General features: G+C 39.6%; 1 protein-coding gene across 16 annotated transcripts in view; it reads left to right on the top strand.

Annotated features, from left to right (window-relative positions):
• The window catches only part of KLF12 (KLF transcription factor 12), a 277,654-nt gene that overhangs the window by 86,289 nt on the left and 165,872 nt on the right, over nt 1–25,493 (top strand). For all 16 annotated transcript variants that reach the window (XM_068929636.1, XM_068929641.1, XM_068929646.1 and 13 more), the window contains one exon: nt 17,843–17,932. In XM_068929636.1, the coding sequence (XP_068785737.1) occupies nt 17,843–17,932 (90 nt within the window). The remainder of the gene's footprint in view (nt 1–17,842; nt 17,933–25,493) is intronic.

The following is a 25,493-nucleotide window of genomic DNA, read 5'->3' on the forward strand; positions in this document are numbered from 1 at the left end:
ATCTCTTTTTATATTCAGAAGAGAGTCAGAGTTGATATAATCCTGGCTATTCAGGTACAAGGAGTCAAATTCTTCTTTTGAATAAGGTGAATCCTTTTACCTATCTTACCGTCTTATTCAATACTTTTAGAGCTCTTTGAGGATGAAAAACAACATGCACCGCTGTGAAAATATGACTTCTGCACAATAAAAATACACTATCTACTGCTAATTCAAGGCTTGATAAAATAAGCGTCAGAAGAGGCTGGGTAATTATCTTAACTACTACATATTTAAATATATGGAAGGCATTTATAAAGTGTGCTCACCTGCTATTTATTTCTATAGTAGCAATAATAGAAATCTCAACAGTTTTAGAACCTTCATAATTTCAAATTGGGTGTATGCTAGAAAGAAGTTTTTATATTAACATTAAGAAGATTCAGGCTTTAATTTACTCAGACCAGTTCACCCGCTTTGGTTGGTGAAATACATGTAGGAGGTGGTAATAATAATACCCAGCTCCTATTGTGTGCTTTTCAACAGAGTATTTGGCCTCAAGCAATAGTTTGGCTATTATTTTACTCTGAATATAAATGTGCCATTACTCTTTGATCTGTAGCAACAATTTGTTATGATCAAGGCTATTTACCACATTTGCCTGAAGGAAAAGATTTATTATTGGATGTAGCAGGTTTCCAAAACAGAGAATGATGTCCTTAGTTTCTAGTTTCTAAGAGCTATATACAGCTTGAGAATCCTTTTGTATTAGTCGAATGACAATTGCTACTTCTTTTGGAAGCATCTGATGGGTAAGGAATTGATCATACAGTGTTATATGGAAGAACATACCCTTTATTTGCCTAATGTGAAACCAGTTTCTGTCAGAGGGAATCACTGGGAAAAGAGACAATTTCATGAATGTAGGATTCAGGGAGAAGGATTTGCTTCTGCTTTTGCTGAAAAACTTTAATGTATTTTCAGTGGAGGCTGACAACGTTCAGTTGATGTTCAGATGATAGGCTACTAGATAGCCTATGCTCTGCTGTTAATTCCAGGATGCAGACTGGGGTTAGTTCTGCCAAATTTACTTCCCGCTGGTGGTAATTATTTATCAGTTGAAGTATGAAGTTGGATCTTCTTTTTACCAGAGTTTCTTTTTCTGGCTGGGTTTCTAGCAGACTTGTTATTTATTTTTGTGTTTTCTCATAAGTTTGTATCAGTAATGATTACTGCAGTATGCAAGGGAAGGCATCAAAACAGTAACTCATTTGTATTTACTGGGGTCCATCTGGTGGTTCATAGTGGCCTTGGATCAGAGACCATGGAATGTTTATAATGACAAACAGAATTGTTTTTGTCAGAAAAAGTGTTTTAAAACACTGAAATTGTTCCGTTGCTGTGCTTCGGAATTCTCCCAAGTGGGGCTTTACTTTAGAGTAAATACATAAAAGATCACACCAGGCATATGTGACTTAAAATGTCTTTAACTGTTCCCAAAACAACTTTAAAAGTCCCACATAAGATATGAGCAAGGCAAGTGAGGAAAGAGTTCACTTTGTGACACTTAAGCAACTTCTAGACCTTCCAATACACTACATAATTATTTAGTGCTAGAGCTTACAGGCACCAGAAAGAATCCTAAAAGGTTGTAATGTCCAGAGTAGCCCTGCGATTATGACAGATTCCACAAGACCTGGTTTTCACTAACTTACCCTTCTTTATGAAGTATGTGTATATTTTCATGTGTATTTTTCCATTTGTTCCTGATAGAATTGTTGTATGGAGAAACAGTGTTCAAAATAATACGTCAATCTAAGAGAGAACTCTTATATTTCTAATCCAAAGGTAGATGACTTAAAAGCTTATGCCTACATGCAGTCTGGTCAGTTGGAAAAAAATCGTTTTTCATATGTGGTTGAGATATATTACATTTGCTAAGGAACCTAAGTTTTGGCTAGCTTGGTTATAGTTGTTTTTTTAAATTGCTGCTCATTGAGGTAAAATTCCTAAAGCTTTATTTTTCAAAATTTTACCACAGTTAGAAAAATTTTAAAGGGGAATGGAGTGGACATCTACTTCTCATTGGGCTATAGTATCATTTAAGTGTCTGGCTCCTTTACGTCTTCCTGAGGTCCCATCTCAAGAGTGTTTATTACACTTAAAATTATGAACCCATGTTTTTAACTAGTGAGGTGTGAATCTGGGCATTTCAAGTATGAATAAGCTTGAACTGCTTTGAACGTTGGGGAAGTCCCAGGTAGCTGGTCTGTTACAAGATTTAATCCTGCATGGTAGCTAGTTACGAACTTCTTTGCAGGCCATTCAACATGGTGAGTATGTAAAGTACTTAACTAGTATCAACGTTGCAAAATTACAACAAATATTTTCCACGCAACCCCCATGTCTGACCTTAGAATAGTGTTACGGTAGTTGATGGTGACAAAAATGTAAAAGATTATTTGCTAATCTATTTTAAAAGATTTGCCTTGCCTACATAGGATTTTGCAAGGCTTGATAATTAGATATAGTCATAACAGTATTAGCAATGATCTCTTGAATTAATCTAGTAGTTCTTCAGAACTGATCAGCTGTATAATTTTCTTCAGGTTTAGTGTATTCAGGTTATTCCTCAATTTAGTGTTTTAGAGTAATAAACGTAATCTATTGAACCAGGAAACATTCTTCCGGCTTGAAATGAAATTCAGATTCCTACTTCTTCTCAGACGAATGATCCCTCAGAGAATGCAGTCATTACTTAAAAAAAAAAAAAAAAAAAAGCCTGAGTTATATTTCAGAGACTGTTTTAAACTTAACGATAAATGATGATAGTCAAACTTTCATAATTTTCTCTTGATAGTGGATAATTTATTACTCCTGTCACAGAACAAGAAGTAGAATTACTATATATTTTTTCTGTAATTCTGGAAATGCAGAATTTATTAGTGTCTTCAGACAGTATAAAGTGTACATCCATATACCTAATGCATACACATACAAACAAGAGTCCAGAAGTTTGGTAGAGGCTCTGTGTTGATTATTCTGAGCAAGGGGATGGGTATCTCAAAAAACAGCACCAACAATGACGTAGCTTTGATGCTTTTCATCACAAAAAAATTAAGAGATATCTCTCATGCACATGCATGCTTTGGATAGCTGATACAAGTGCTTTCAGCCAAAGTCTTATGAGGAGCGATTTTTTCAGAAAAGGTATATTTTCTGGAAAGAGTTATCTTGACACTTGTGAACCAGTGGCTTGGCATGAGCTTTCAACATATGAAGCGTTATTGTGAATCATCTATGTTGACTGAGGAAATTATTGTTCAGATTTGTGTCCAGCCTCACTTACTGTCTGATCAGCACTGCTGCTGAAACCACTGTGGCTGTGATTTTAGTGGTTAGAATATTTTAATAATGTTTATTGAATTTCAGTATCCAGAATGACGATGGAGACAGTTTATCACGTTATTAATATTAGTAGTCTAAATTGCTTCAGAAAGACACAGTACACATTTCAGTACACATCACATTGTATGCCTATGCAGAAATCATTGCTCTAAAAATATTAGCAGCTTAACCCATCCAGATCTTGTGGTGCAAAATAAATCTAATAAAAGCATTTTATTCTATGTGAGACATAGCTAGTGTGGACAGGAAATCGTTTTCATTATTTTACACAGTGTAACTAAGCCACGTGTTGGGAATAAATATGTGATTTATACAGGCACAATTTCCTATTATGTCCTAATGAGAAACGTTAAATATATTAGTATGACTCAGGGCTTGACATACACAATAAAGACTGTGTATGATGCCAAACAACCAATTATCTCAGTGCATTATTTCTTGAAAGCCTTGACATGGGTAAGGTCACTATACATTTTTAATGGGAATGTGATGCTAGGTTATAAAAAGATAACACAAATAACAATACTTTGTTAGATCTTCCTGCTGTGCAATGTATAATCAGGTGCACTGACTTAAAGAACACTAATGAGGATTTAAAGACACAGCAGGGGCACATTTAGCAGTCATGCTCAATTCTATCAAATGCATTTACATAGAGCACCTCTGATGCAGGCTAGAATTCAACAGCAGGTACAGATGTATGATTTACTGTATTGTTTGGTGTAGTATTTCTTTTATATTTCTATGAGAATAATAATTCCAAACTTTCTGGTGCTTTGCCAGACACTATCATTTTGCTGTAATTTTTACAAGCTTGCATGAAATCCCAGGAGTGGTGGTACACATGGACAGGCTCTATTACAGCATTTTCAGTGACAAAGTAATGACTGAGCGAAACAAAAGAACTGGGCTCTGCATCTTTCCAGAGGGATCATTTGAAGTCCATGCTAAGCTGTAGATGCTGTGTGGTGACAATCTCATTCATCTCTAAAATAATTCACAAGGAGAGAATTTGCTAGAGAAAGACAGAATTGCCATAATTCACGTAGTGACTGTGATCTGTACCAGGTACTTCATAGAAGAATGCAAGGGATCCTTAAGAGCTGTTTCTCTCTATCTGACTGTTCATTCTTGAGTGGGAATCTTGATTGTGGAATCCAGTGGTTTACAGCTGATTTCATGCTGTTGACATGTATTATGCTTTAAGAAAAAAAAAAAAAAGAACTTAAATGTGGCCATTTTCTGTCAGATCTATCTGTCACATCTATCATGTATGCTTTCTCTAACAACAACCAGTAACAGATGGATGCAAAGGGAAAGGATGCAACAAAGTGTATGCCATGGGATTGCCCCAGGGCATCTTCCAAGGTTATAAAAAATCTAGGGCACAGATACTTTCCCAGCCAGAGGTTGCATATATATTTTTGTGTTTAATAGCTCTTGATAGACAAATTTGTAGAAGGCAAGTCCAGTTGTTTTTGAATGTATTTCCAGCTCATAAGACAAGTAGACGTGTCAACTTGTCAGGAGACCATCTTGTATAAGCGGGGAACTGCACTGGACTGAAAGGCACTGAAAAGCAGTGTAGCAGGAGGTGCAGGTAGGTAGGGGTAGACTGCAAAGGATGAACACAGAAACCCTGCCCAGGCAGGCAGGGATGGGGCCGAGAAAGGCAGGGCTCAGCTGCAGTTCAGGCTTGCAGGGGCATCAAAGGCAACAACAAGAGCTTCTACCACCACGTTAGTAGTAAAGGGCAGGGCAAGCAAAGTGTGTGCCCATGGCTGAATGGGGCCCGAGACTCGGTGACAGCAAACACAGGTAAGGCTGAGGTGCTCAGTGCCTTCTCTGCCTCAGCCCCCACCAGCAAGGGCTTCTCCCAAGTCTCTGTGCTTAGAGACAGGATTGAAGGAGGAGAGGAACCGCAGCTGTGCCTGAGCATCCAGGCAGGGATTACTTGAGAGGACTCGACCCGGACAAGTCGAGAGAGCTGGTCGATGCCCTTTCAGCGCCATGCTCCACCACGTTTGAACACTCATGGGGATTGTGGGAGAACCCGATGACTAGAAGACAGCAAACGTCGCGCCCCGTCTTCACAGAAGTCCAAAAGGGCGATCTAGGGACCTACAGGCTGGCCAGCCTCTCTTCAGTCCCTGGAAAAATCCTGCAGCAAGTCCTCAGGGAAGGCTGAGGTTCTGGTTCTGGGCCCATGAAGGAGATGACTGGCAGCAGTCGGCCTGCATTCGCCATGGGCAAATCATGCCTGGCCTACTGGATTGCTGTCCGCAGCAAGATGTCTGGAGTTGTGCATGAGGGGAGAGAAGTGGGTATCGTTTGCCTCAGCTTCAGCAAGGCTTTCCACCCTGTCTCCCACCACATTCTTGTGTCCGAGTTAGGACATTATCAGCTGGAGGGGCGCACAACCAGCGGGGCGAAAAACTGGTTGCGTGCTTGGGTTCGGAGAGTCGTAGTTAGTCGCACCCTGCCTGCAGGGCAGTAACAAGAGGAGTACGGCAGGGCTCCGTCCTGGGACGACGCGTCCTGTTCAACACTGTTATCAGTGACGTGGAGGAGGTGACGCATTGCACTCCCAGCAACTGTGCAGACTGCACTGAATGGGGGCCCGGTCAATAAGCCCAAGGGCAAGGCTGCCACCCAGTCGGACCCAGAGAGGTAGGAGGAAGGGGCCGACAGGAACCTCATGACATTCAAGAAGGACAGATGCGAAGTCCTGCCCCCGGGAAGGAAGAGCCCGTGGCAGCGATCCAGGCTGGGGACTGAGGGGCTGGGGCGCAGCTCTGTGGAAAAGGCTTTGTGGTCATGAGGTCAGCGAGCTGAACGTGAGCTGGCAGTGCACCCTGGCAGTAGAGAGGACCAACAGCATTGAGGGGCATATGAACAGGAGCACAGACAGGTGAGCAAAGGAAGTGATTATTCCCATCTGCTCAGTACTTGTTAGATCACGTCTAGATTTTTGCATCCAGGTTTAGGCTCTCCAATACAGTCAGGTCATCGATAACTGCAGCAAGTTCAGCAGAGGCCCACCAGGATGGTCGAGACTAGAGTACTTGCCTTGTGAGGAGAGGCTGAGGGACCAGGGCTTGTTCAGCATGGAGAAGAGACAATTCCGAGGTACCTCACAGCAGCCCCTGGTACCCGCAAGAAGGTGAGCAAGGAAGCAGAGCTGGGCTTGTTGCAGTGGTACGTGGCACAGTGATGAGAGACAATGTCCATAGTTTGAAGTAAGGGAGGTTCAAACTGATTATGAGGAAAACCCTTTTCCCTGATGAGGACAGTCAAGCAAGGAGCAGGTTGCCCAGAGACTTTGGAGGTTTCTAAGACCCAACTGGACAAAGGCCTGAACCACGTGATCTGACCTCAGATGTGGCCCTGCTGTGAGCAGGACATTGGACTGGAGACCTTCCAAGGTCCTTTCCTGCCTGAATTATCCAGTGATCCTAAGAAAAAAAACATTGGCTGTCGTGGTCATTGTTCCCAAATTTTGTTCAGGGTTACAGGGTGTTTCATGCTCTAAACTGATATATTGTAAATGAATTACTTATCTTCTCTTCCCCCCAGACACGCTTTTGTGTATTTATTCTCATAATCCTAAATTTATTATATGTACCCAGTCCTGTGCTCTGGTTGTGTTTATGTAGAAAATTTGATATCTCTGGATTTTAAGGATAATATAATGAAAGTTCAAGTGTCTGTTACCAGAATGCTGTATATGCTACTTCTGCATCTTTTTTTCTGATATTTTTCAGTCATTTTAATGGCAATACCTGTAGTTACTGAAACTACTTTAATCTCAAAGTTATATAGTGACTTTAATTGTTGGCAATAATTTTTGTTAAGGTGATGCATTTTTTTCCAAATATGTTGAGGAGTCACAGCTTCTCTTAGAATCCTTAGGAAATGCATGTTGTCAGCATGTGAAACTTGTTGATTAGAAGTTGTTAACTGTTAATTAGAATTGCCTTCAAACTGGTCCCTAATTCTACAATAATTTATTCCATGTGGAATTCAATTTGACTGCTTTCTATTCTCCCATATAAGCATTTAGGACATCCTATCTTGGGTAAGAAAATACATCATGTAAGCAAGCAGGCCTGGTAATCCTGACTCTCTAGAAGTTGGTGTTAGCAGTCTACAAGCAATACGTTATGCTAGACAATTTTTTGAGCATTTGGCAGATACTTACAAATTCTCATTCACTTTCCTGAATTGGAATGCTTTGTAATTCATTCACTAACTAAACCAATGATACTATTTCACCTTTTTTTAAAAAAAACTAATGAATGCTACTTGACTTGTTTTTGTATTAATATGTTCTGAGTCTGCACTGAAGCCAGTGGGAAAACTTGTAACTGATATTAAACGAAACAGAGGTCACAACAGGAAGTTAAACATTTGCAGTTTGGGAGTTTCATCAGCACATACACCCGTTCTTCTGAAATATCAAAATAAGCAGTTTGTTTCCTCTACAGCAAGAAAGCTATAGAAGGAATTACCATACTTCTACATACATGTATGGTACTGTGCAAAAGGTGCAATGAAAGGTGATGAGCTAATGTTTAACTTCTGGCAAATAATTTGATTTTCTCTTCTAAGCATGCAATCATTCAGCTTTTTTAAAGTATTCCTTTGTTGATTTGGCATATGCATGAATCACATGATATTTATTCTCAGTTTTGCAAATACTGGCAACAGAACAAATCTACATTATTGGCGTTGTTCTGCTTCAGTGGAGTTTACTGGGTTGAAGGTTGTGGTTAGACCTCTTCCTAGCAGATGGAGCAGGACCCTTGAAAGAATATTTTTAGTTTCACCATTTATGACTTATCATATCTATGACTTTGCACTTGAGCCAGGGCAGACTTGTGAGGTCTTGTGCGAATGAGGTATACTTTTCACGGATGTGTCCTAGAATACCTGGTGTTCTGCTGGGGTTGCATGCAAGCATGTTCTCCTCTTCTCACAGCTGGAATAAATTTGATGTTCTGAACCTGGCAATTCAGGAAGCAACCTGGAAAGAAGCAACCAAGTTTTGTGAACAGTATATTCTGTTACAGGTGTCATATGTTGGTCTCCCTTTAATAAGAAGAATAATTTTTCAAAAATTACCTGTGAACAAAGTGAAATCTGAAATCAAAATAAGGTTTAACTGAATTTTCTTTTTTGACCAAACAGGAGAAAGCTGACTTGTCCTGGTAGCTTTTCATTTCTGCTTATACTTTGGAGCTGTCAGATGAGTTAGAAATCATTTCTGTTGCCTAACAGCAGTATCAGCTTCTTAACGTTTTTGTGGCCTAACTCAAAGGGAACTCAGCTTATTTAATGACTACATTATCTTACAGTGTTCTTGCTAAGACAAAATATTTTATAATGTCTGTGGTTTATAAGAAATCAGCTTTTGGTGTTGTTCATCAATTTATAACTATATTTCATCCTCAGGAAGGAAACACGGAATCTGCAGGAATAAAAATTTTCTCACTGAGCTAAAGGGTTTGGCATGACACACTGACCACTTGTGCTCTGCAGCTCCAGCTGGGCATGCAGTATTGTTTGTAGCTGATTTGCTTTCTTTGAAACCCAAGATGGAATGGGCCAGTTTGATTTAAGGGTGACTGTTGAAGGAGGAAGTGATGATGTCCAGGCCTCTGAAACCTTTTCCGTGGTTGGTTCACAACTCCTTTGGGGACTTTTCAGTGGCAGAACAGAAGGTGCAGTCACTTGGAGGTGACAGGTCCTTTGGGCTGCAGGGAATGACATAACTGAGCAACCCCAGTAGACTGCATCTTGTCTTCCTGGCAAAGAAGAACTATATTGGGTCATTTGGCCTGCCACACAGGATCTCGGACAAAAATTTTGGATTAAACTGGCTACTTTTTACATGCTAAATGCTCCCTTTATTCTCCAGTGTGCAGGGCCCATATTGTGCCTGTCTTCATGGAAGCGGACTTTGCATATTAGCAGGTGAGGGAAAAAGTATGCCAACGAGCTCCCCACAGTTTACACAGCTCATTTTTCTGCCAGAGCAGGTAAAAGCAGGATTTAGAGTAAAACTCTGGTCACTTGTGTAGTTCCTGGTAAGCTCCTGGGCAGTGCCATTCTACATGCATTTGCTCAGCAATTACAGAAAAAAACCCCACAATTTAAACAATTAACAGATACAGGAAAAAAAAATCGGATAGCAGAATTACTCCCCTGACAACCTGTGGATGTCACATATTGCTAGCATCAAGAGGAGGTTAATTGAAAGCACATTGTAATCTGAGACTTCTTGATTATCCAAACCTCCATTTTAATCTTCAGTAAAAGGAGAAGAAAGGGGACCTGTTAAATGAAAAATCTGACCGAATAGAAATTGTTCTTAGCAAGTGTTTTTATAATCTTTTTTCTGCAGTTTAATTCTTGATGCAGCAGCCCACCTAACAGTAATGCTAACCTTTAAGTAGTATATTTTTAGTAAATTGTATAAACGCAATATTTGCAGGATTAAATTTTACATTTCCCTGTTCACCTGTCCTAGTCTTTTTTTTTTTTCCTTTCAAATATTAAGCCTCATACTTTTCAGACTCCTCTTCCAACTCGAGGTGACTGACATAAAACAGCAGAAAACCCCTTTGGATATTGAGAAGTAGTTTTTGAGAACCACTTGATTGTTAATTGTGGTCAAGGAAAGATGGGAATGTAGGTCAATTATTAGATTTTCTTTGAAACAATCATGATTATCCACTTGATAGCAATCTTCAGTACTTGTCTATACCTTATACGTTTTTGATAGTTTCATTTTCTTTTTTATTGTTTTGCATCATTAAGTGCTATGAAGAGATTTTTTTTTTGAATTCCTATAGAGAGATAAATGCCATGCATGTTTCCTTGAAGCTAACTTTTTCTTAAGTATATGGCTTTTTCTTGAAGAGAGAGCTCTTTTTTGGCCCTCTCCTTTTGTTCTTTTTGGGGGGAGAGGGGCTAGGATTGTTTATTTTTTTTAAGCTAGGCTTTTAAGTATGAGATAAAATCTACAAATATTTAATGATTCTGTTTAGTATTTAAAAAAATCTTATCCCTATTCTGTGAGTATTGTATTAGAAGGAAGACAGTGAAGTCATTACTGTTGGTAAAAGTTAAATGTACAGCTGTGGTACAATTAAAGTAGCTTGTAACATATCATATCAGAATTAAACACTACGTGAATGATGAGTAATGCTTTACAGAGACAGATAAAAGTGACAGGAAAGCTAAACTGATGTAAAGAGATTTTAAGCGGTGTAAGGTGACAGGTTTGCATGCTGAGTCTGAGAATTAGCAGATTGGCCTCTCCTTGCGCTGCTGTGTCACCTGGAAGCTGGCCCCATTTATTTAGTTTATATTTGCTAAAACAAATTTAAACCAAAACAAACCCCAAAGACTTTAAAAAGCATGAGTTCTTGGTTCTGCCCCTGGCTCTGTCATTGAATATTGTCCGGATTTGAACTTTTTACCTAGAGGTAAATTTGTAAGAATATTTAAGAAATTAAAATATAGTTACAGAATCACAGAATCACAGAATCGTTTAGGTTGGAAGGGACCTCTGGAGATCATCTAGTCCAACCTCCCTGCTCAAGCAGGGTCACCTAGAGCATATTGCCCAGGATCACATCCAGACGGGTTTTGAATATCTCCAGCGAAGGAGACTCCACCACCCCTCTGGGCAACCTGTTCCAATGCTCTGTCACCCTCACAGTGAAGAAGTTTTTTCTCAGGTTCAGATGGAACTTCCTGTGGTTCAGTTTCTGCCCATTGCCTCTTGTCCTGTTGCTGGGCACCACGGAGAAGAGGCTGGCCTCATCCTCTTGACACTCCCCCTTCAGATACTTGTACACGTTGATGAGATCCCCTCTCAATCTTCTCTTCTCCAGGCTGAACAGGCCCAGCTCTTGCAGTCTTTCTTCATAGGAGAGATGCTCCAGCCCTCTAATCATCTTGGTAGCCCTCCGCTGGACTCTCTCCAGTAGCGCCATGTCTCTCTTGTACTGGGGAGCCCAGAACTGGACACAGTACTCCAGTTACATCCTTTGAGACTTGGCTGCTTAACTGCTTTTGGAAACCTACTGTCTGTAAAATTGTTAGTATTTTTGTAAGGGTCTAGGCTCCATCTTTGTACTGATAACAGCAGGATACAGCAGCAGGGCATGGTCTGATGTATGAGATGAGGCTCTCAGCAGAGTAATGTGAGCTGAAGGCCAACCACTGTGCTTTCACCTCATGCCTTGGCAGCATAGAGTCGCAACCGCTGTTGAGGTCTGGGCTATAACTGGCGTGCGTGGTTGTAATAAGAGATTACGCTCAAAGAGGCCTGTTTGGAAGACGTGTTTACTACGCCAAGAGCCGTGATTGTACTTGATCACTTGATGCCCATACATGTCTTCAGTAAAAGGAGAAGAAAGTATGCATTGGCTGCCCGCCTCCCATGGTCTCCCTATCACATCATGTGATGTATGGAATTTTGTGCACCGCATTTAGGTCTATTCTGACCTCTGTTCAGGACTGACATGCAAACCTGAAAGAGATATGTAGACTAGTGAAAACTAACCTTACTGTTAATTTAGTTAATTATTCTTTACAGTCATGTGAAGCATATTTCCAGAAGTCCATCACTGTGGTGTTGAAGATTTTGTCTTTCAGATGAGACGTAAGATGCATTTTGAACTGGGCTGAACTGAAACGAAAGTCAAACTCACCCAGTTTCACATGAAAACTGTGTGAAATTTAGGGCTTCAGCCTGTTTTGTTATAAGAAATTGTTTTGGTTTCACATGAAGCATCAATAAGTGTAAATGATCCTTTTCTTTTCTGGTGAGTTTGGCTTGAAATTCAAGTTCAGAGTAAAATGCAGAACTACCCAAGTTCCTGCTTTCATTATGAACATTTCTCACAGCTATAGACATAATTACATATGATGAAGATCTTATGGCAAGACATGGACTGTTAACCCTGATTCCCTGGCAGAATTCCCAGTTGGGTGATTACCATCTAGCCACATAAATTTGATTTTATGTCAGATATTTGTTTCCTTCACTTTTTGAATAGACTGCTGTTACGCATTTTGTGGCCGTGTTAAATGGTATGCCTCACCCTAGAGATAACTGCTTTTAAGTGACTAACGTATCTCATTGTATGGTGTATAAAGGGCTTTGGAACTGAAGGCCTTCAGCAAGCGTAGGGGTTCAGGAGGCAGCAGGCAATTGCATGATTCTTTCCTGTGGGAATTTAGAATGGAGGAGATTCTCCTTGACTTCCTCTCCCTGTGGAGATTGTTACACTTGAGAGGAGATGGTAACCGTAGTGATTCTAGATGGTAACCTTAGTGATTCTTCTGCTCTCTGTTGAATCTATGAAAAAAAACATTTCAAGCTTTGGCAGTCGTATCTAGTCACATCCTTAAAAGTATCCATCATATCTTGAAACACTTTGCAATGAATGAATACTTTAAATTTTTTGCCCTGAGATGTTTGATATGTTGCTTTGATTGACAGATAACTTCAGTATAGTAATACAAGAATAGTATGAATTTAGATACTCATATTTAGAAAAATCAATGAAGGAATGTTATTGCCAAGGCATATAAGTGGCATAGGCCACTTTATGATTAATTCAGTGACTTATCTAAGATGTCTTTATAAAAACTGTAAAAGTAAACTTAAACAAAATAAATTTGGAAGTCTTTCTGAGCTATCAAGAACAGTATTTTGGCAAAAATGACTCAAAATTTTGGAAGCATAAAATGAGGATTTGGAAACATGATGATGAATTAGGAACTTAACTGTATCTGCAGAAAACTTGTGTAAAAGTGTATGGAAAATGAGACAAGGCAGATTGTAAGTCATAGCTTTGAGACAGGAAGACTGTCTACTCGCAGCTTTCAGCTATGCAAACGTATTCCTCTTAACCTGAAACTTTTTATTGTAAATGTAATGTTGAATTTGACAATATTCTTCCCCTAGCTGATACTTGGAAATGTCAGAGATCATGCCATGTTTGATGTTAAGTTTTTGAAGAACACTAAAGAATTCTGATACAACCGTATGTGAAATCCTGCTTTTCAAGTGAAGAAGAAATTATATGAAAATCATTCAAATAATTAAGGAAAGTCTTGAACATCCTACCGAGAAGGAAGTGGAGATACGGGGTTTTCTAAATGTTTGATGTTGTTTAGAAAATCTGTCCAAGGAATTGCTTATTAAATGGTTCACAGAATACATAATCTTGCAGGAGAGTAACGGAGGGGTGTGAGAGTGCTGTATGAACCCCCTGATAGGGCTATTGGGAATGGTGTATAGGTGCAAAATAATCTGAAGGTGTGTAAGCTCTTAAAGCAGTATTTTTAGTCTGTCATGAAGCACTGAACTGTCAGCTGAACATTTTTATTATTCATGGAAAAGTTTAGACCCATCAGTGGTTCGGTTCTTATGGCTCTATGTGTTGCCTGCATGCAGTTCTTTAGTGTGACCAAGTAAGTCTGTTTTCATTAGCAACATCAATAAACAGAATTATAGAACTTACTCCTGTATATTATAGAGTATTATAGAACTTACTCCTTACTCCTCATTGCATTCATGGGCTGAATCAGGAGAAGGAAACTGTCTTGCACAGAAGCTTAACTGACTGTAGATCAGGGAATGTGAGATCTGGGTTCTAGGTGCTCCTTAAGCCTGCACTCACTGCTTGCATCTGGGATAGTGTAGGGTAGTGCCCATCACAGCTTGGCCAAGTTTGGGAGAGGATCATTTCCATTTCTGATGCTTTAGCCATGGCACAGAGCAGCTAGACATGAAAAATGTGGAGCATGGGAGAGACAACCAGGAGAAATCCGATTCGGTGATCTTCTGGTTAAAACAAATTATGGAGTGAATTTGTGGGTTATCTTTGGTTGCTTTTCAGTGCAGAGAGTTGGCTCTCACGCTGTCACCATATTGCTGTTAAAAACTTGCTGTGTGATTCTCAAGGGTATGGCCAAATTCAACACTCGATTACCAAAATGGCCCTTCTCACAAACACATTTCATATTTGTACCCGTCATAATTAAATAAACACTACAGGATGCTGAGATTTCTTTTGTCCTAGGATAAGATAAGGGTGGTTCCTTTTCTCATCCTCAAAAGTAGCTGAAGATGATTTGATTAAAATTTGTAATGGAAAGTCATGGTCCTAAAAAATATGTCAGTTGCAGTTGCAGTGTTGCCGTATTAAAAATGTAGGCCGTTTAAGAGGGAAGAGAGCCTCTTTATTAGACTGATTGCCATCGCTTCTGAGAAGAAGAGCTTGTAAGCCTGAAAGCTTATCTGTTTTCTCTAACCACTGCTCTTATAGCAGCTGCCCATGCCGACCTGGGTATGGTTTGTGCTTTTAGTTATGCTTTCAAGAGGATAAATATCCAAACGTGATGAAAGACAGAGTCCAGATGACGGCATGGAAGAACAGATGTTGATCTCTTCTAGGATCAGTTTATTGATCCTGAGGAACAGATGTTTTGATAAGGTCATGCAGAGTTAGGTCCCCTGTTCAGGACGTGCATCTGCTACATTTTTTGCCCAGGTGGGTGACCTGAGGCTAGCAGGTGGATTGGAGTGGGAGGCAGGGGGAGAGAGAATGAAAGATCGCACACACATTCGGGTCACCTTCACCCTATACAGTGCCAGGGAGCTGGCAGTTAGCTGCCGCAGCGTATGAGGTGGCTTGAGTGAGCCAGGAGAGGGCTATGACCTAAAAAAACGTGTCAAACTCAATACGTGGTATTGGCGGTCTCTGGTGGAGGGTCTCCTGAGTGTAATAAATTGATGTGGGACAGTGGAGCAGCCTGGCCTCACTCAGGTGTGAATGCTCCATCTGGCCTGGCTGACTGGAGCAGCTCCAAAGGGAGCTCAGTTTACCCCCGTGCCCCTACGGGGCTGAGTCAAGCCCATTTTCCTTAGCTGATTACACACTACATGCAAACCTCAACAATTATGTTCTATTTGCTGAATGGCTTTGAACATACTGTAGAGCAAACGCTTGTTAAAGCAGGAAAGAGCAGTTCTGAAAGATCAGCCCTGTGAGTGAATATTGGGCTAAACATTCCATGCGTATGTGTAACACAGAGATTAGATCTACTTGGCTGTTACCAGGCAATGGACTCCCCGAGATGTGTTGCACAATGTCCTCTCAGTTATAAATGCGAAGGGATCAAATAGTTTGGAAAGAATCTACCTCTGTGATTATTACTGCTCTGAATTATAAATGACCCAGAAGCCAGGACTATTCACTCTATTCATTCTTCAGACCAGCACTCAAAAGACAGAGTGCTGCTTTTAAGAAATACGATTTTAGACCACAAAAGGGGAAGCGAGTGCTCTGAAAATTTAGTTAAATGTAAATGTGTTAAATGGTACATGAACTAGTCGGGTTTTCATGATTTATCAGTTTTAAACTTCAAAGACTCTGGTTAGCTTGCATTTTTAAAACTAATGAGTTTATCACAGCCAGTGGGGAAAAATGGTTCAAGTATATCAGCTGTAAATTGGTACAAAGCACTAAAAGGGACATTAGCCTCTAATCAGATTCGAACAGTTCATTAAACCTGCCTTTCCTGAATCGCTCTTTGTCTTCCCTCCCCGCTCCTGCTTGTGCCTCCTGTGCAAGGCTACCTCTTCCCTTTTTCCATTCGGGTAAGACCTCCTCGGGGATATGAAGCAATATCAGCTCATCCTTCTTTGTCTACAAGCTAAACAGCCTGAGGGATGCTTTATTACACTATGTTCCTGATCCTGCTGTAAAACTCAACTGCACTGCTTATAAATCAAGGAAGTAAGGAGACTTCCTTGCTTTGCAGAATGAGGGCGCAGAGCTTGGAAATGCCAGGTGGGCTCCTGCTGTGGCTCCAACCAAAACCACGGTGAATCCGCGCGGCCAGACCGTTCGAGTGCAGCGAGTGCACTGATGCCCTGGGACAGGAGCTCCCTTCCTAATAAGTAAACAACACGCTACCCTTGCTGGGAAGAGGAATTTAAAATCTGGAACAGTTTCACTGAGCTGTTTTGTGTAATCATATTCCCTCTTTCGCCATCCCATCCCCTCAAAAGCCTAATAAAGATCAAGGTGTGCAAAATGAATGGCAGAAAGATGTTAAAACAGTATTTTTTTTCTTTCTTGGTCTGTGTTGTGGCAAGCTAAAATACACTAGATAACACAGTGGAAACATTAACATGGACTGGGACTTCATAACAAGTTGCCTTCATTTGTGCATATTTGAACATAGAAATGTTCAGCTGAAAATGAGTTTAGTGTGGAATTGCATAGAAGTTTAAGCTTTTCTAACTTTTGATCGACTATTTTATTAGGAAGATTAAAGGAAATGTACTCCTTTTCCTTTTGTTGCATTTGCTGGCCACTTTACTGTCAATGTTCCTGTCTGTCCTGTGTTATCAAGCCCTAACTCTCTGTGCTTTAACACATGAGCTCCAAGTGAGGCCAGTGGGAATTTTAGGAAGGTTAGTTGCTCTGCCCCAGCACTGTATTGGAGAATGAGAGAATTATTTTCCCTCATTTTTAGCATAAGTTATGTCAATTAGGGAAAAAGGAAAAAGTAAGGGAAAAAACAAAGGAAAGGAATATACAGGAAAAAACAGTTGCTGCAGTAATTAAGTTCCTGAAAAATAATATGCTCAAGCAATAGTGGAACAAGACATTCATAATAAGAATATTCATAGAGGGAAGTACAGTTTTGCAAACCTTGTTTCAGGTTTGAAATCTTAATAAATATTTTATAACACTGCAAGGATGTTTTTACTTTTGTTTTCATTTCTTCCTGAATGATTTGAATTCTGAGGATTTGTGGAAGATGCATGACAACGGGAGGGGGGTGTATAGGTCATCAATAAAATTTCTCTGAATTCAAGTGTATGAATTTTCTAGATAATATAGAACTATGAATGATTTGATTGAAATCAAATACACCTAAACACATATTTTTAAAAAGATGAAGTTTTTTTGACATCACTGCTACCATTTCCAGCCCTAAAGCAAGGACCTTATGTACATGCATACGTGTGATTAGTTTCAAGTAAAAAAAAATAATGATTAGAGATGATTTTCTCCTGTTTACAAAGACTGACTTTTCTTTTAAGGTTAATTGAAAGTATAGTTCATGATAGCTTGATAGCAGGACTATGGATAGTCATTTCCAGACTTCCCTTTCCCCTTATTTTTCTCCTTCCCCTTCCCTTTCCCCTTCACCTTTCCTTTCCTTTAATGAAGGCCATGTTGTGGATAGACTGATTGAAATTAATATCACAACATCTTCATTAACTTCACTTAGCTTCATATTGATTAAAAGAAATTTACTTTACTCCTACGTTGTTATAGATGTTAATTAATGAATTAAGCCAAATATTTGTCTTCATTTTTTTTATTAACTTTTTCCTTTTTTGCCTTAGGACATCAGCGCCTTTGAAAACAGAATGTTAATGCTTGATGGGATGCCGGCAGTTAGAGTCAAAACAGAGCTGCTGGAATCTGAACAAGGGGTAAGCAGAGGTTTCTGTGTCGCTTGACTCTTCAGCATGCTGCTGACCGTTTCCAGACATCTCCGTGGTTAGTTATCCCTCCCATTGTATCGTCATTTTCTCTATTACCATTTTGGAGCTAATTTTCTTGGGAAAGATCAATGAATGTCTAGACTCATTTGTTGGGAGCACAGAATAAAACTATGGAAGACACTTGGATAATGCAGATGCTTTCTGTGATGCAATTTTACAATTACAAAAAGGGTCCAATTTAAAAAAACAGAAAGAGTAATGGGTTACAGCAAAGAAGTTGAATTCATGTATCTACTAAGACCCGTACGTTTTTATGCTATTCTGCCTTCTTGGATATTTGCCTTGTGGTTTTTTTTCATCCTTCATACACTTTTTCTACTCCATTTTCTGTTTTTTTCAAAACTGTCCTTTTCCTTGTGGAATATAAATGCTTATGATTATGGTAAGAGGGGTAGAAGCTTCAGCCAATATCTCAGAGACTGCTGAATACAGGACAGAGATTGTGAAAAGAATTTTTAATTTTTTTGCAGAGCAAGTGTTCAGTGCTGGAGTGAGAGATTTTAGAAAAATGAGAGACTGAGTTTTTGGACTTGCTGAGGGGTATTTTCTTTTACATGTGGTAGTATTTAAATCAGGGATTGTAGATTACCATGGTAGGATTTCTTTTAATGGAAATGCTGCCTCACGGCATAAGAAGAGATTCTGTAATATCACAAATAGATTCTTTTTTTTTTCCCCTTGTGCACATCTTATATTATCCAGAAGAATTCAAGCCACCTGAAACCATCTCTGAAGGCAGATGCTTCCATAAGCAGAGTGCCTAACAGGATAAGCAATGCTATTAGCGTTTAGGGATGGGCTTTTGCCTACTTCTGTTAGTTAGCTCTTCTTCCTCTTGTTACTTTCTCAACTTTTTGATTTAGAATTTAAATGGTATGGAAAAGACGGGAGTAAACTTTCAGGATGACTTAATCTGAAAGACTTGCAAGGAGACAGCAGTTATTCAGCATGTTGTTGAGGCTGTAGCAGAGAAAACCTGACATTTAATGGAGTTCTTACTCATCGCTCTGCCTTCTTGAAAGTGAGTACCCCCAACAGATACACCAGAACAGCATAGTTCGAGGGAACAAAAAAATGTAAGACCATTGTGTGAAACATAATAATGAAAGACAGATCCTTTAGAGGTAATTTTTAATAACTTCTGGGTGCTTTGCATTGTGTCTTTATATGTAACACAGACCTTTTTTTATAGTCTTCAGAAAGCAAATGTTATATTGGTATTTGCTTTTGTCTGGTTTAAAAGTACATTCTATATGTGACGCATGTTGCAGGATCCTTGAAGAAGAATCTGTACTTCGGCAAAGTGTGAGTTGATGCTGGAAGACCTATTTGATGTCTTAGAAACTGGAAAGAAATGAACAATTAATACATTTTTTTTTAATTTCCTTATTTTTTTTCCTAATAAAATTTTACAGACTTCTATATAAGTGGAAAATGATGTCATCTCTTTCTTTTACAATGACTGAGACTTTGGACAAAGAGCTCAGTTAATTTGGGATTTTATGTGCTTTGCTACTAATTAAGCAGTATCTGGTCAGGACTCTTTGACACCTTTATGACTCTTCGTTAGGGAAAAATCAATAAGTACAAAATGAATTCTCCGGTTCACTAACAGAGGAACTGGCCATTATGATGGCAATTTTCCAGAAAACAACTTAAACTACGGAGAAAAAGGTGGTTGAAACAGATGTTTAGCATGTGCTTTAGAGACTGTTTTGAATATGTAGATGTTACAGGTATAACAGGGACAAGTGTTTGAACGCTGTGATTACCAAAGGAGTTAAGCTATTGGGGAAGATGAATAACTGGAAAGAATGGAATGGGCATTAAAGTATGATCCAAATATTATGAATTTGAAATAGCTGTTTATTACTATAGTGCCTTGAAGGCCCTGGAGTTGCACCTCCATTGCACTTCACAGAGTATTCAGGGAGACAGGACTTTTGCTATGGACGTTTGCAAAACTAGGACAGTGTTTTGAGTTTTCTGAAGGTAGTGGCCAAAGCGCCATCATTTGGGATGCTTAACACCAGAGAAAATTAGGCAAACTTCTTGAAAATCTGTAAGAAGACAGCTGTGTCTTGCTGTTTCTGCTTATATCTGTTAGTGGTTATATGTTGCAAGGGCAAAAGCGAGACCTGGCTTAAGGCTTTCGAAATGAACGAGTTTTATTCCCCCTGCTTAGGGGATCCCGAAGGGATTCCCTCCTTGGGAATTGTGCGTCACTGCTACATGCTGTTAGCTAAGCAATCCCGTCTTGGCAGGTCCTCTGTGTTATGGGGACAGATGTTTACAAGGCAGTTATTGCTTTATTACAATTAGGATTAAATTAGTTGTGGGTTCCAGGGATATGTGCCTTCTAACTTCTTGTAGGGACACTGAAAACTTCCCAGCAGGGCGCACCCATGTATCAGCCAGAAAAGGTATTTTCTCATTAGTTACGCTTTGATTAACTCTGTAGCTTGTGATTAATAAACTCCAAGGTGTGATTCACAGAAAAGGCCTTACTGCAGGCATATTCCCGAAATATGGTATTTTCTGTGACAACTCAGGTTTTGCGTGTGGCTATTGTTTGGGTTTGCGTGCATCTGGTGTCATTTGGGACTTCCAGCATGTCCTGGCTCATGAAGTGTTTGCCTGATGAGAGAGCAACACGTGGAGGAGAGTTTGATTGCACACTGCACAGTTGCATGGAGGCAATAGCGTGCATTTAGAGGACTGAAGGCAGACTGGTACTGCCTACAATCTGCTTGGTGACCAGCATACCCAGTCCCCTTCGTGTTTCTGTGATGTCTTAGGCATTACGTAAGGTACAGGAGGCAAAAGTGTAGAGATTTTCTCGGGGTCAGTTGGCACCCGTGCTGGATTACTGGCAAGGAGCCGCAGCCAGAAGGTACTGCTGTGATTGTGGATTTGACTCCAAGACCACAAGGGAGGTAAGCTAAATGCCTACATCGTCGCTTCAGAACCACAGTGATGCTACGTGTGAAGTGCTGGCTAGGTGAATTACTTCAGCAGATAATGTGACTGCAGCATTTGAGTCCGTTTATATTTCAAGGATTCAGTTTGTTTCATAATCTGATGTGTTTACTAGTTAACACAATATATGTATCTCGTTGGGTAACCTGGTCCTCACCTGATGTGGTCCACTGACTGCAGGGCTAATAGAGAGCGCCCAGGAAGTAGCTGGAAACGAGAGCAGAGCAAATTATTGAACCCACTAGCATTTTCTGATGTATTTTTAATACCAAGCTAGGCAATCATTCCATTATTCTGGTGTTGCTTTTGCATTTCCTGTTGGGATTCTCACTCTTTTTACTTGCTAGTATAAGCGTAGGCAATGTTGTTCTCTATCAGCTTCCCCATCCATTTCTCTCTTGAGCTCCAGGATCTTTGCCTTACATGCTAGGATACTGTTTTGTTTTGTTCTGTGTCATGATTTGTGTGTTCTTACATTGTATTCTGGTGCCCTGTGTGTTCAAAACTGGGCTGGTATCTGTGAAAAGCAGTTTTAAAAAGTAATCTTAAATAGCATCTTTCTCCTAATGCTGCAGAAGCGTTGCATATCTAGAGCAAGCAAATGTGAATTTAAAACACAGGAGAAGGAATAAGCAAAAGAAGCAAGTGTAGTCCAGCTGAAATTTTGGGATAGGCCTTGAAGAACGAAGCTGTATGAGCCACTCCCACTGCAAAACAGACAGGTTTCTAGTTTAGACTGGTAAGAAATTGGAGTTCAAGTCTGTATTTCAATATGCCTGAAGCACCAGGCTTAGTGTTCCTGCAGTCCTGTGACTGCAGAGTGGTAGGCATGACCCAGAAGCTACAGCCTGTCACTGCAGTGAATTCAAAGTTTTACCAACCTGATTTTGCAAGATGCTAAATTCAAGCCTGATGATTATGGGAGAATGGAAGTTAGGCAACTTCGTAAGAGAAACGTGCCATATGTGATATAGGTTGTCCAGATTGGACAAATTTAGAATAAAGAAGTATTTGCAAGGGAAATGAATTTTCTTTGCTTTGGAGAAAGTTAAACAGTTCTGCTTTGTTGTGTCATCACCAATTTAGAACAGTTTAATGATTTTTAGAAGGCCATCGCCATTAGCAAGAAGAGATACTTATTTTTCTGGTGAACTACTGTCCTTAATCTTGCACAGGAGATTTAATGCAGATTATTGTTTGAGGCCTCAAGAAGATATAGTGCTGCTTTAATGACTTCACCACAAATGAAAAAAAGCCATTACATAAAAGATACCACATTGCCCTTTAACAACAAGGCTTTGTTATTACCTCCCCTACTGTGGAAAAGGAGCTAGCATTGCTAATAAATTGGTAGAATCACTTTAGAAATGTGAATTTGCTTATCATTTAAAATTCTCCAGTGACTTACTGATTTAGATCTTTTGATCTGCAGTAAAATTTTTGTATGTCGGTAACCAGCTTCAGAGAAGAATATGAGGAAGGTGATGACATAGGTGAAGATGAAGTATTCCAGCAGGAGAAAAATATTTATTCTTTGGTTGTACCAACAACTGCTTTGAAAATGAAGACTCCTCCATACTAAAATGTATGAAGGACTAATTCAAGTGTTAATAGAGACTGGCCAATGAATTCACTGGCTGGTGGCTATTAACAGTAAGTTAGGATGTGAAGTGTTGGCTGGCTTAAATGTGAAGACTGAAAGTCTTGTTGGTCTTTGCAGCTGATGTGGCCCAGTTCCTAAAAATTTGTAAATGTCTCTGACCTACTCAAACACATGAAGTTTTACTTCCTGAAGTATTTTCAGAGACAGGCCATAGGCCTTGTTAAAAGGGGTTTCTTTTTGCGTTTCTAGATGTGCCACACTCTGGATGAAGTGGAGAAGCCACATGATTAGCAATAAGTCTCCCAAGTACTCCATTATACTTGCTCAGTGTTTTTATGTGGGAGTATTTTACAATTTAAACCAAAATATTAGTATGAGTTGTATTTTTGCCTTCTTTTTGAAGCATTTGGGTAGGTCCCTCATTTAATCCTCAAAGACAAAAAATAATGTACTTAAAATTTTCAGCAGCCTTTTTTTCCCCCAGATCTGTAATCTTGTTCATTCCTGTGACTTCATTGTCTTCCTGTAAATTATTATTTGAAGAGTATGTGTTTTATTCTGAATCCACACCCTAATTCTGCTTGATCCATCTCCATTCCCATGTGTGACCATGACTGAGTTATGAAAAGAATGACTAAAATGACAAAGCCCTGTAACAAGCCATTATTATTCTCTCATGTGTATTTCTTCTCTAGCCAAATTATCTTGTCATCTCCTATCTGCAGAATGTCATGTGTGCCTGTGTTGTTATATGCATAAATGTGTTAGTTCCACTTCAGCCCAGCTAATTAAGTCCATTTTATTTTCAAAGATTTCCAAAAATGCCTACTGAAATGCGGTTGAGGATAGTCTCAATAGCAAAACTTCCTCCTTTGACTATATTGGAAACTGTTTTATGTTGATTCTTTTGGCTTGCATACACTCTTTGTATTATTAGAAGAAAAATACTTTTAGTATTTCTGATTATAATTTGTAAATCTCTGCTTCATCCAAATAGTTTTTTTTTTCTTTTTTCTTTTTTTTTTTCCCCCTGAAATGATACTTCGTGTTTAGCTCTGCTGATCTGGGGAAACAGCCAACATATGGACAGTGTACATGTATCATTCCCTTCTGCACAGACACTAGCCCTTCTAACTTTTTGTTTTTTTCCTTCCTATTGCAATAGACAATATTCCGGGAATGCTACTGCCGTGTTAGAAATACAGCTGATATGATTCATTTGTTGCTCTACAGTGCCATAAATAGATGTTGTTCCTTAGAAAGAGATGAAGATCTGTTCCCAAAGGCCAGTGAGGATGTATCTACAGGGTGTGACGCAGTGCTGCGTGAGACATATCTAAACTGGCTCCTGACGAGGAGATGCATCTATAGGCTTCAGCAGAGCTATATGCCTAGGAATATGTTTGTACCCCAGAAGCGTTATAGCTACATCAGCTGGATTTATTAGCCAAGTGAAGCACCACAAGATGAAAAATATTGCAGGTGCTGTTTCATGTTAGGTGGCAGCTCACGTGCCACTTAAAAGTTACCCTGCCCGTTTGCTCTTGGCCTAGCATTTTTGCTGTATCCCTTGCTAGTGACTGTGTAACATCAGGAGGAGTTGGATCAACTCACGGAGCCAGTGGAAAAACTAGCCCAAAGGGAGAAAGGAAATTACTGTATACATCCTGCAGCCACACTAGTGCAAAATCATATGTATGGATAGAGAAAGGGTGGGAAGAAGATTGTGGGTGCCCCCTTTGGTGAAAACCTGTAGTTAAAGCTGATTAACTATACCTGAAACTACCTTCTGAGACAGCTTTAGGGCTCCTGGGACCTGAACCAACCAGTCTGGGTGGGGTCTGTGCAGTTCTGTCTTCTATCTTAGACTTGTCCCTAAAGACTGAATGCTCCATATTTCCACTGTTGCACATATTTCGTATTCCTTTTGAAGTCAGCCATTCCCCTCATAGAGAAGAGAACTAAGGCTTTTTAGCACCATGTTTGTGAGTGTGGTTTATTTGTTTGGGATTTTTTTCCGCAGGATCAGACTCAAAAGTGCTATAGAAGGGTAATATATTTAGGACTAATAGGAAAAGATTGCTTAAATAGCTCAGCACACTCACTTACTCACTATCACACTTGCCAGGCAGCCTTTTTGCCAAGTTAACCAAGTTTACAGATATAAAACTGCAGGTGGGGTTGTAAGATGTATGACGCTGTCTAAAATTCTCAGTAAAAGAAGGATCCCAGATCCTCTGAGACTTAATTTACTGACCGCTATCTGCCATTGCTTTCCTTTCCTAGGCAGTTAAGTCAGCTATTACAGAGCACTGCAGGGAATATCGTCCTTATTCTATCTAGTATTGTTTATTGTTTGTGTTGTAGTAACACGTAGGATTTTCAGTTGTGGATGTGGACTCCATTGCGCTGGGCACAGTACAAATAAAGAGTAAAAGGACAGTCCCTGGATATCCCTATTTAACTAATTGAAAGTGTGTTTAGACACCAGTTTAATGGACATCTTCAGATAACAATGATCATATACACTAAGAATGTAGTAGCAAGCTTAAAATGAGCTTAATGCTGAGCAAAGCAAGGTCTGTGCTCCAAACAGCTCATGTTTAGGAAACACTAACAAGACAGGAAGAGTTGCCCGGTATATCATGATAGAAGGACACTCAATAAAATGATTTCATGTATAGAAAGGAGATTTTATGACTACGTATTTAGTGGAGGGTAGGGATGAGATTTTATGTACCAGGCTGGGGAGAGTTTCAAAGCAAATGTGTGATTTTTACCCAGAAATCAACACAAATGAATACTGTTACGCTTTTGTGCTTAAAGCATTGTTATGCAATGTATCACATGCATTAAATGTATGACTTGATAACTCTGTGTCTTTATGTGGGCTGTAACAAATATGGA

This window comes from Struthio camelus, chromosome 1, assembly GCF_040807025.1.
Source record: "Struthio camelus isolate bStrCam1 chromosome 1, bStrCam1.hap1, whole genome shotgun sequence".
Classification (NCBI taxonomy): domain Eukaryota; kingdom Metazoa; phylum Chordata; class Aves; order Struthioniformes; family Struthionidae; genus Struthio; species Struthio camelus.